This window comes from Panthera leo, chromosome C2 (genome assembly GCF_018350215.1).
Source record: "Panthera leo isolate Ple1 chromosome C2, P.leo_Ple1_pat1.1, whole genome shotgun sequence".
Classification (NCBI taxonomy): Eukaryota; Metazoa; Chordata; class Mammalia; order Carnivora; family Felidae; genus Panthera; species Panthera leo.
This window is the reverse complement of record NC_056687.1, coordinates 77,115,051-77,127,220: the sequence shown is the minus strand read 5'-3', so window position 1 is coordinate 77,127,220 and position 12,170 is coordinate 77,115,051. Positions and strand designations below refer to the sequence as shown.

Below are 12,170 nucleotides of genomic sequence, written 5' to 3'. Positions count from 1 at the left end.
TAATTATTCACTTGTTTGAATAAGCATATTTATGTTTCTTTCATTTATAGGCAAGTTACTTGGAGCACATATTTCAATCCTTTATCTTCTATAGAGCTGGACACAGGCTATTATGTATTGAATAAGTACCTTAATTATTAATCTTAACACTTTTTGAAAATTAATATACATATCCTTTCTATACCATAATATTTATTGCAGAAATGAGACCTGAAAACTTTTTCTTAGTCTATTGCTCAATTCATTGAAGCACATTTTTAAAATAAGGGAGAAAAGTAGGATTAAGCTTTTGCCATTTATTTATTTATTAGACATGAATTCATTACAAAATTGACTCACATATAATTAGAAATATTTTCAATCACAAACAAATCAAAGTCATTTAAAATATTAATTGTTAAATTATATTTTACATTTATAGACTATCCAACATAAGAATTATAACTGGATGTCTGATGATGTTCACGTAACAAAAAAATATAGATAAAAATACAACAAATATGTTAAGAAATATACTTACACTGTGCATGTGTAGGTTGTAAACCAATTTTATTTGGTTTTGTGAAAAATAAAGAAAAAATGATGCATCTAATATTTGCGCACACGAATCTTTTGATTAACTGAAACAAATGTAAAATTGTGTATTCTGACTTTATAGACAAGACGTAAACTTCAAAAAATCATCACCAGATGTCTAAATTCTATACTTTTTCCTTTGAACCTGTGATGTAGGCTGGTTATTGAATTCATCTGTCACATTGAAAAATATTTGTTTTTTTGAAATAGAGAAAATACAGCAACTTTTTTTATTGATTCACAGTTTTTTTCCATTTTTTCAAGATTATAGTTTATCATCACTGCAGTCTTTTAAATTAATCTCATTCATTATATGTCACCTGCATAACTGAAGCTTTCCAAATGCCCTTATTTTCCAGATATTAGTGAGATTTAGGTAGGATTTATTTTCAGATGATCAGAGAACATAGGAAATGTCATCAAAATTTTAAAATTGATGCTGGATGCTAGCTAGTATTTATGGGAGGTTATGTTGCTGTGCCTACAAAGCACTTGACTCAAGGCCATTTAACACCTGAAAGCCTCATTAATGTATCCTGGATAAGGAAAAGAACGGTTAAACCCTAAATGCTGAAGATTGGTCTGGCCATATACATCATATAAAAGAGGTACAAATCAATAAATAGGATTATGGTTAAAACCTAGGAGAAGAAAACCCATTACTAGAAAATGTTCTACACAATATAAAGATGTTTATCACAATCACAAAAGTATTTAATTTTTATTTCTCACTTTACATTAATAAAATTTTAACTGTGGTTTACTGAAGTACTATGGTAAAACTTTAGAAGTTAGAACATATACTCAGGTGAGAGAAATTTCCAGTTTCTCAAACATCAACAAAATATTTTTTTATACATAATGCAATTAAATATCAAATGTCTGTAGGTATGGTCACAAGATGTGGTAACTCTTTCATCCATGGAATAAGCCAGAGAAAGTTACCATAATTTATCACAAGAGTGCTGTAATATCTTTAAGCCAGGCAAGGACCAAGTTTCATTTTAAACTATTACATTTTATGAGGCTCTGTTTTACCGTTCAAACGTATCCTTCTAAGCCTGGGTGTTTACTCATGGTTCATGACCATGATACGGCACACAAAAGTGCAAAATGAATACTTGTTGACTGATCAATTTTGTTTTACAGCTTGATCACTTAGACTTTTAAAGTAGTTATGTTGCTTTCTTGATTCCTAGTGTATCAAACTATAATCAATTTTAATTCTTTAATTTTAATTATTAAATTTGTTATTTAAAAAAAATAAGTTTTACCCACCAGGGGCACCGATACTGCAGTGTAAGGCACTTCTTTGTTTTTGTTTTATTTTGTTTTGTGTTTAGAAAATAGAATGTGTTCTATCTCTTCCTAAGTCATGAAAATACTCTGGAGAATAACATCAGTTAGTATCTTAGATTCTCCTTCATGGATTATAAAGAATACAATGTGGTAACAAAACTTAATAAAATAGATTACTTGCTCACAACCGCAAAAACACACCAAGAACCAAACAACAACAAAAGTCGTGTCTCAGTTACAAAGAATTCCAAAGGGCACACTCATGTCCTCACGCACTGAGAGGTGAAAACAGAAAAACAGGAAAGAGGTTCAAGGTGGTGAATTTTATCACTAACTGTAGTTTTCTCCAAAAAACATAGGCGCGCATCTCTGATTGTAAATTATTCTGGGAAGGATAGAGAGCTTGAGGAGAACTAGCATTAGCACTACGAATTTATTTTTTTTTACTTAGAAAGAGAGAAATCTTTGACATCAAAATTTACATTAAATTTATGCACACTTATTTAAAAAAAAATAATGTTTCTATTTGTTAGAGCAAGTTACTCTCACAGAGACTGAATTAACCTGCAAAGTGGGCTCATACCAGAAAAGGAATACTGTGATCAGAGCAATGGTTTCTTGTATGAACTACAAATGATTCACATTTTAAAAAATTGTATGTAAGGCTCACCCAATATATGTATAGCATCTATCAAAATTGAACAGAGTAGTGAGTTAGGATGGCCGTGTTGGTGTAAAACTGATGGACCCAGCCTCGATTTAGAGAATGTTAGTGATTATCTCATCCAGCTTCTGTATTATGCAGCCAGGAAAACTGAATCATCACACTTGGGAAGTAAGTTTCTCAAGGTCACAGCAGAAAAGTGGCTGTAAGTCTTATGAGGGTGGCCACAAGGTCTAACTTGCTCACATTTTATCACCACGCATAGCACAGTGCCTGGTACATGATTCTACAATCATTTTGAATGGACCAATGAGTAAAAAAATGATGAATGAAAATACTTCCAGGAATAGAAGTTTGACAGCATCTAGGCAATTAGGATGGTTGGTTAAAGAGGCAATGCCAGGTGCCTCTAGAAGCTGATGTACCGTGGCACATTTTGAAGTAATTTTAATTCTCTTAAATCTTTTAATTTATCAGTGGTATTTCCTATTCAGTAGAGTTATAGCTCTTTGAAGAGCCTCTTTACCAACTCTAGCACAGGACACTCAACTTACTGAACTGTACTACATATAACACTGCTCACATCTACATTATGTCTTCGGGAATGATGATGGGCGAAGACACTTCTTTCTACCCTACCCCAGCTAACTGAACACTCAGTAACAGGCACTTGGAGCAATGATAGCATTCACTCTAGAGGCAGTTTTCAGAAATAAAGAGGAGCAGAAGGACGAAAGTGAGAGGGTGGAGGCTATGAACATTTAAACTGCTTGATGAAGGGAGAAAAGCTGTTAGACTTGTTATAATTGAAAGAGCACATGCAGGCCTCATAGAAGTATTCAGGCAATTGGAAAATACCTTTTCAAGTACAGGGCAAAGGGAGGAAGTCAACAGCAGGTGTTGCTATGTAAACAAGTCAAATTTAGGTGAAAAAAGAGTAGGCATGTTTCATCATGGATTCTTGGAAGCTGTTCTTTGCAGATTTAAGTGGATAACTGAGATTGACATTTAAAGTGGCAGGAGACAGTCTGGGCAATAGCTTCCGTATTCCAAATAGTCAGGTTCAAGTGCAAGAGAGGTCTTCGTAAACAGAGTTGATGGCAGTCTTTTGTGTTAGAGCAGGGGTCACTAAGACTGCTTAGGGACCCAAGTGAACTTCCAGCCTCCCTCCTCATCTCGACAAACAAAGGCTTGTCCCTGGTGGAAGGAATGAGTTTTCACATTACAGTGAGGGCTCAGGGATGTGGAAAAGGCCATCTCTGTCTTATTGGGAGACACATCAGAAGTATAGTAAGGAGGAGTTTGCAGCCCTCCTGGCACATTTGAAAGTTGAGAAAGTAAGTGAAAATCTTCCCCGTGCCTGGCAGTGCTATGTGAGGGGGTTGTTTGGTCACTTCCATAGTCAATTGGCAGACCCTCCCTGGGGATATTTTCATAATTGACTGCATCATCCGGAAACTGGGGAAATGTGCTGGCAATTCTTCTGGGATGAGAGGAGAGGGCACTGTAGTTAGCTGATAAAGTGTCATCAATGGTATTGAGGTCTTTTAATCCAAGTGTTTGAAGAACCCAGGGATCCACAGGGGGCCCAGGTTGTTCTTCACAGTTAGCAAATTCACCGGAGAGGTTTCTCTTGGCATTTTTGTGATGGGGGATCTCAGGAGGAAAATATCTTTGCTCTTTGGGTTTCCTCTTTCCCTTTCTGAATTTTCCACATGCTTTGGAAAACTCATCTGATGACAGTAATTTCTAGGAAAGTAGCATTTGAAAATATACAGTCAGATAGTCAACCAAGATCATTTTCTTTACTGTTGTCTAATTAAAACTCCTTCAGATATTAACTAGTCACTTTAACTCCTTAGAAAATATGATTAATATTCTATTGTCTCTTTGTCTCTGTCTCTGTCTCTGTCTCTCTCTCTCTCTCTCTCACACACACACACACACACACACACACACACACACACACAAAAGTGATTGAATTAACTTCTGTTTCCAACTTAAAATCTATAATGACAAGTTACTACCTGGAAACTACAATTCATGTTTTTTACTAATCATTTAAAAGTTGAAAGAAAAAATAATGTCTTTAAATTTTCAATTCAGGAAAGTAATTATTATAATAATGACAATAATAGCAACTATCATGTATTGAACACTGGCTACATGCATAATGTCATTTTATATGGGTACTGTTAAAATCTTCCTTAGCGAGGAAACAGGCACAGGCATATTAGTGACTTGTTAAGGATCATGCGGCCTAGATTAAATCGAAGCCATGTGATTCTAGACAGAGCAACTGATTAAAAACAGTAACTAACACTGCTTCTTCTTGTTCCATTAACTTTCATAACACTTTCGTGTGATATGTATTATTCTACATCTTGGACAATTGGGAAACAGAGAGAAAAAAACCTGCCTAATCTATATCATTTACTAATTTAATAAATGTCCTTTGTTTTACAAAATGGTGGCTGGACTAAGGAGCCCAAGCTAATAACTGTGAGATGTGCTCCCTTTTTTAACAAAGCTAACTGGATTGTAAAGGAGTCAGATATGGTATCTTTTCTTCTCTGAACTTTTATGTTCAGTAAAAATGGCAAGAAGCATAATCAATTTAAATTAAATAATATCAAATAACGTAGCTTGTCTAGAAGCAAGGAAAAGATTGATGACAGAAGCAATAATTGTAACAAAATGACAAAAAGATAGAAATATAAAACCCAGAGAAAGGAAGAAGAACAGGAAGAGACTGTGGACAGGCTATAAGTCCTTGAGTTAGAAATAGTCTAACTCATTTAAGAGTATAAGAAAAACGATTCATTAAAAGATAACATAATTGGTGATCTATAACTGCCACTCAAGAAATCTGGGCTCCACCCATATTCATAACAGTTTAGAGCTGAGGAGATTTTCAACGATCTTTTAGGCCATGTATATCCAGATGAACATAACTGAGGCTAAGTGAGAGAGCGATTTACCGAAAGTCAATCTGATGATAAGAAGAACTGAGTGTCTTTCGGATCTGATTCCCACTGCAGTGTTCCATCCATTTAGCTCTCTGTCTTTTGATTAACCTCTGTTGTCTTAGCAATTCCTTTGACTAGCTTGATTCTTAAGCAACTTTTGCTGTAATACATGGCTAACATCTGCACTCTAGATACTTCTAAGAAATGATACATAAAAATTCTTGTGAAAGTGCTATATTTCCTTTCAGAAAACTCCATCTAACCCAGAAATGCCTTTGAAGCCATGCTGTTCAGTACACCTTCTACAATTAATTAAGCAGTTTTACCCAAATTACCTCCATTCTCAAATCACTGCTGTGTTTTTATAAAAGGGATAGTTACATACCTTGGCCTTTTCTTCAAGACATTTAACCAAAGCAGAATTCAGGTATTGTCTAAGGTGATTATTCTCTTCGTGTAACCTAGCAAGTTCTTCTTCCTTCTGCACCAGAGTATCTTGGAGCTGCAAAAAAGCATACAATGGTGAAGGCTGCTCTACTATATTGACTTTGTAACCTTATAATAATGCCACTGATCCTTAACCTGCTTAAACTTGATCATTATTCTATTTGTTTTACAAACTCAACCTCCGGGAGCCCTTGTCCTCTAACGCCTAAATTCAATCTACACCCACCTACCACCTGATTGTTCAGTTTTGTGCTCTGAACTTCTTATTCATTGCAAAGTGTTTGAAGAGATTATATGACTTTTAAGATTGCAACCACAAGGGAATCGGGAAGGTATGTAGGAAAATGAGCTGCGTGCAACTGTTTAAATATAGAAAAAAGGATTTAGAAAGGTTTCGCTGGACTCCTTCCTTGCACATTAAGAAAAGAAGAAAAACAAGGGGGCTGGCTTCCTTCATCCTCAGATTGGTCTGTTTGTATATCCACTAGATCAAATTATTCTCTCAGGAACAACAACAAATAAAACGTGATCAATGAAGGAATCTTTGCAAAAACTTTGTAATCATTATCCCTCTCCAAGTGATGAGCTATGTGTGTGCTTTAAAAATACTATCACACTCAATATACCATTTGGTCTTTCAAGCAGCCATCTGAGGAAGGCAATATAAATATTTCAATTCCATAGGTATGGAAAAAGAGGATTCAAGAGGTCATAGGACTAAAATGTATGCAGTCAGGTCCTGACTATAGGGCCCCCTAGAGGGTTTTGATTGTTCTTGTTGAATTTGTTGTTTTTGTTTTCTTCCCTGTGACATTGATCACCTATCTTCCTGTCCACCTCTGTGGACATTTACTCACTGTGGTTCTAAATTGCAAGTCAACATATGAATTTAACAAGGGAAAAGAAGCAAAGTAACATTAAGGGGTGATGTTAAGAACAAACTACATGCTAAGTGAAATGAGTCAGACTGAGAAAGACAAATACCATATTAATTCACTCATATGTGGAATCTAAAAAGCAAAATGAATAAGCAAATAGAAGGCAGAATCCTATAAATACAGAGCATAAACTGTATTCTCTGTCAGAGAGAAGGGGATGGGGGAAGGGCAACATGGGTGAAGAGTAGAGGCAGATAAAGGTTTCTAGTTATGGCATGCATTAGTCATGGGGATAAACGGCACAACATGGGGAATACAGTTAATGATATTGTAGTCGTGTGACAGCAGTATATCTGTATGGTGACAGATGGTAGCCACCCTTGTGGTGAACACAGTATAATGTATAGAGAAGTCAAATCACTACGTTGTACACCTGAAACTAATGTAACATTGAGAGTCAACTATACTCAAATAAGTTTAAGAATAAAATAAAAGTAAAAAAAAAAAATGGACTGCATTTGCATGGAACATGTCTGCCTGGTTATACATACCTGCTTGTTTCTGTAGAGCTGAGAGGAAAGCTGAGCCTCTTCCCATGAACATGAGTTAGGAACAGGGAAATTGGAGTCACTGGATGATTCTATGTGAAAATACCAAATGGATAACTGAGAAAACACACTTGGGGTTTTTGTGTAATGCAGAGCTCATGGAGGGATTTCAGACAGTTTAATGGATCCAATTACCTTTCTAAAAATAGCTATTGCCTCCTTATAGGAAACAAAACATTTAAAGCTTCCAGAAGGGATAAACATGCTATGAAAGACAAATATTTATAGACCATCTGCCAAAATGGCTAAAGGGATGAATTTTGAAGAGCTAAGAGGTTACATTTCTTCCTAATATATAAACTCCTGCTGGATAAGCTTATAAAAACCATCCCATCTGCATTATGAATTCACTCAAATATTTATTGATCCTTCCCCTGCTAGGCATAACATTGCAACTCCACTATGTTTTCCAAGTTTTGATCTTATTTTCTAAGGTTTAGCGTTTGATAACATAGTGTTTGCCTCTAAAATCAACTCCTACTTTTGATGGTGTCATTTTTCCCCAACTATGAAAATCTTGGCCTGTTTGCTTATCCATTATAGCTGATGGAGAGTACATATTCAGAATTATATGTGGTATCACTTTCTACTTGAAAATAATTTGGATCTTGCTTCTCTGAAGACCTTGATGCAAATCTCAAAACTGTACCCTGAATTCATGTATTTCAAATGTCATCATTCGTATGTTTCTTATGCTTTTGTAAAGAAGTTTTTTTTCATATTTGATAGCAAACTATACCTATCAGTAAAAACTATGCTTATGCGTGCTATAGGTTTACTTTTGTTTTATTTTCCTCATCTAGTACAGTTTTAACTCTTGCTCATCTCTACGGAAACTGAAATATTCCTGAAATATTTTCAACTAAAGTAAAATGATGAGTAAGGAGACAGGAATAAAGTTGTATACAGTTTGGTTTTATATTCTTGGGCATTCTGTCTTCTCTGTTGCTTGTGGTAGAAAGACAACACTGAACAACTCCCTTCCTGAAATATAAGTGTGTTTCATTATTTTGGGGGTTTTTGTTTGTTTTTTTCTGAAATTCAAAAAAAATAATATGACAGAAGCAGGAGTACATATATTTAATGGTGAAGTGTCTACAAGTTTTTCTAGAAACCAGATTGCTAATATAGAAATTCCTTTAATATTTATGAGAACTATTTACTCAGCCCCCAGTGAAAATTAATACATGATTTTCCATCAATGTTATCTTTCCCTCCAAAATTGAAGTCTTCTTTGAGCAAAAAGGAATCATTTTTCCCCCCACTTACAAGATACTATTCAACTCTAAGAGAACAGATAGAGAACAAACTGAAGGTTGATGGAGGGAGGTGGGTGGGGGATGGGCTAAATGGGTGATGGGCCTCCTGAATAGGAGGGCACTTGCTGGGAGCACTGGGTGTTATATGTAAGTGATGAATCACTAAATTCTACTCTTGAAAACAATATTACACTATATGTTAATTAAATAGAATTTAAGTAAAAATTTGAAAAAAAACAAACAAACAAGAAACAAAACCATGATCCAGTTAAAAAGAAAAACAAACCAAAAAATAAATAAATTTGGTCAAGAGCTTTGTAAAAAAAAAAAGAAAGAAAAAGAATAGCTATTCATTTTAGAGAAAGAGGAAAGAGTACTGAGATAAATCATTTTGAAAGATAACTGTTGTTCTGATTTGGCTTTCCTTTCTAAATAAACTTTTTAAAAATAAACATGGTATGGATACAAAAAAAAAAGACAATGTTCATAGGACTTCCTTATGAAATGAAAGGGTATATTAGTATTTTTTCTCATCTCTCTCTTATACCCAGGGAAACTTTCCTGAATTCCAAAAGAAATGCTCCAACTGGTATCTTGACTACAAAAGCGTCTCACTAATATTGTTTATAAATCTTTGACCCAAAACCAAATTCCCTCAGTGGGTTGGAAATCTCCAAAAACTATAAAGTGTGGGGAGAAATATATCTTGTCCAGTGGGCAAGGGGAAGAATCTCATTTTCAATATATGACAGTACAGAAAATCAGGTTATTTAGGGTGTGAAATGCAGGAGTCTTTGTGCTTTCCTCAACTTCCCATACCATTTCTTCTTCTACAGAGTTCTAGCCCATGATGCTTTGCAACTATGGGTGCTGGAAAAGGGCTTCAGACCTACCGGGAAAGCAGAAGAGCAGAACTTACCCTGCGCCTGTGGTGCTTGTTGGGGCTCTCTGTTGTCCAGGAGACCAGCAGCCCAGAAAGAGACCCAAGTCTCCGTGGAAACGTCAACACTAGATTCTGACGTTGTAGTGGAATACGGGCAATTATAGCTCTGGCCTCCTACAAAGTACTGGTCTTGGCAAGGCAGAACAGTGTTCTGTGAAATTCAGTATGAGGGATCAGGGTGGGGGTGGGGAGGGTCCCAGGAGATGGAATGATTGGGATTTGGAGGGGGATAAGGGTGGGAGAAAGAGGCACAAATTACATGCAATGAATCAAAAACAGTACAGGTGTTAAGCATAGATCCCAGATTAATTCAAGTGGTCAAAATATAATTACTAACAGGGAATCAGCTCCTTGGGTTTACCCAGTAGTTTCCTTAGGCTCTCTCAGCAAAGAACAGGCTAGTATTGGATGGACCAAATTTGTAAATATCCAAGAGTATTTGCTGTTGCCATGACTCAGTCATCTAACAGGCTATCCAGGATCTAAGTAAAAGGAATTCTACTTAATGACTGAAAGATATACGGACTATTTGGCTCTTTCTAGCAATACCTTAATTATATTTCTAATAACGTTAAAAGACAAAGAGCCCAGAATGCTAAGGCTGAAAAGGACTGAACATGACATATAAGGAAACCTCCTTATCTTTGCTTCTCAGTTTCTGAATTACACACCTGCTCCATCCCTTCCTTCCTCCTTTCCCTGGCTTTAAATGCTGCTGGATCCTATAGTGGTCTAAACCATTTGAGATGGATGTATAGACATATAGATACATTCCAGAGATAACTACATACATTTTGCTCCTAACTCCAAGCACCAGTACCTATAGTCACTCCAAGTAAACATATCATTAAAGCTGAAATACGTTAGTCAGCAGAGGCAGCAGGCTCTAGATCTCTCCAGCACTAGGTCTCAGTGCCCTTCCAAAGTTATCTTGCCACTACTAACTGCCTGGCATGTATTCTCCACTGTGTTCTGAGCCAGCGAACACCCTCCTGCCCCCGACTCCTCAAACTTCAAACACACAGTCTTTCCAAATGTCCAAGCAGGGGCAGGTATGCAGCCTTCCTGGGTTAATTTGTACAACAGCTCATTCTCAATTATTTGTCAATGTTTAATCAGGTAAAAGCCATTCATTTCAGCAGAGTCCAGCTTTGGACAAACTCTTTTTGACCACTACAAGTCTTTTGTTGACTTGAGGACTTGTTGGGCATAACATAAACAGCGAGAAAACAAATAAGAAGAAGGAAAAGGAGAGAGAGAGAGAGAGAGAGAGAGAGAGAGAGAGAGAGAATTAAGCTAATTAAGTCACAATTTGTTAATATCCTCAGTAAGTTAAGTTTTGAAAAAGTCCAATCTTTTGGGCAAATCCAGCTTGGGCAGCGCAGACCAAAGAAATTCAGCCAAAAGTTTATCAAGCACTATTTTCTTTTATTCTAAAAGCATGTTTGTAGGCTCTTTCCCTGAGGTTATTATTGGAATCAGAGTTGAACTATTATGCAATTGACACCTGAGAAGAAAACAAACCTCAAATACCCTTGGACTAGCTCAAATCCAAATGTCTGCAAATATGTGCATAATCTACAGGAAGAGGTAGAATGAAAAGTGAGTGCAGGTGCGGGGACGGGGGGGGGGGGAGAAAGTTGGGAGAAAGTACAGAGAGTAGAAATAACACAAGAAGGTAAAAGGATGAGAGAGATGGGGAATGAGAGACTGAGGGAGCAGAGAGAGGGAAGAAGATAGGGGAGAAGCAGATGGGGCAGCAGAGAACACCCCTTTTAATGGGCAGGTAGCAGAGAAATCTTGCATCCAAGGTGGAAGAAATTCTAAATGCAAAGCCTACTAGCTCTCAGAGCCCCCAGGTTTCCCCAGCGTATTACCTAAACCCCAGGTCCTCACTTACCATCTTGCAGTGGAAGAAGGCGCTGCAGAAACTGAGCCCTCAATTTTTCGGTAAAGCCTGTAGGAGCTTTAAATGGGACTGAGGGGAGGAGCTAGGAGAGGCGAGTTCTAATCTGCGGGAGCTCCCGGTGACGCCAGGGACTCCCGGCGAGCGCCGCCCTCTGATTTGGTGCGAGGCTGTCAAACTGGTGACGTAGGTGAGGAGACGTCAAGCCAAAGTCTCTGGCACTCAAGGCGACCGCCGCTCGGGGACCCGAGACCTGCCGCCACCTGCCGCCGAGCGCCCGTGTGCGCTGCGCGGCTTCGAAACCCGAAACCCGCGCGGTGCCTGCCGGAGGCCCGCTCGCCGTCCGCGGTCGGCCGAGAGTCGGCGGTGGCGGGACCGCGCTGCCTGCCGGGCCCGACGGGGCGAACCCGGCTCCCCCTGCCGGGCGGGGCGGACTCGTCGGCTCTGGCGCCGGAACTAGGGAAAAGCCCAACGCGGCGTCTCTGGGATGGAGCAGCCCTTGGGGAGCCGACGCAGCACCCAGATTTAACACTGCCCCTGTGTAGTTCTTGGCCACGTGATCAATGCCAACCTAATGTAGGACCTGGTGAACGGACTGGCTTTTCCCCCTCTTTTTGATAT

The 12,170-nt window shown here is 37.9% G+C and overlaps 1 protein-coding gene across 1 annotated transcript; it reads right to left on the bottom strand.

Moving 5' to 3' along the window:
* Window positions 1-2,993: 2,993 nt before the first annotated feature.
* Window positions 2,994-11,611, bottom strand: GMNC (geminin coiled-coil domain containing). Its single transcript, XM_042955601.1, has 5 exons — window positions 11,544-11,611; window positions 9,620-9,794; window positions 7,385-7,473; window positions 5,894-6,010; window positions 2,994-4,288 (listed from the first exon to the last, which is right to left on the bottom strand). Exons 1-5 carry the CDS (start codon window positions 11,544-11,546, stop codon window positions 3,668-3,670), a joined length of 1,005 nt encoding a protein of 334 aa, XP_042811535.1. The 5' UTR covers window positions 11,547-11,611; the 3' UTR covers window positions 2,994-3,667.
* Between the last annotated feature and the right edge of the window lie 559 nt (window positions 11,612-12,170).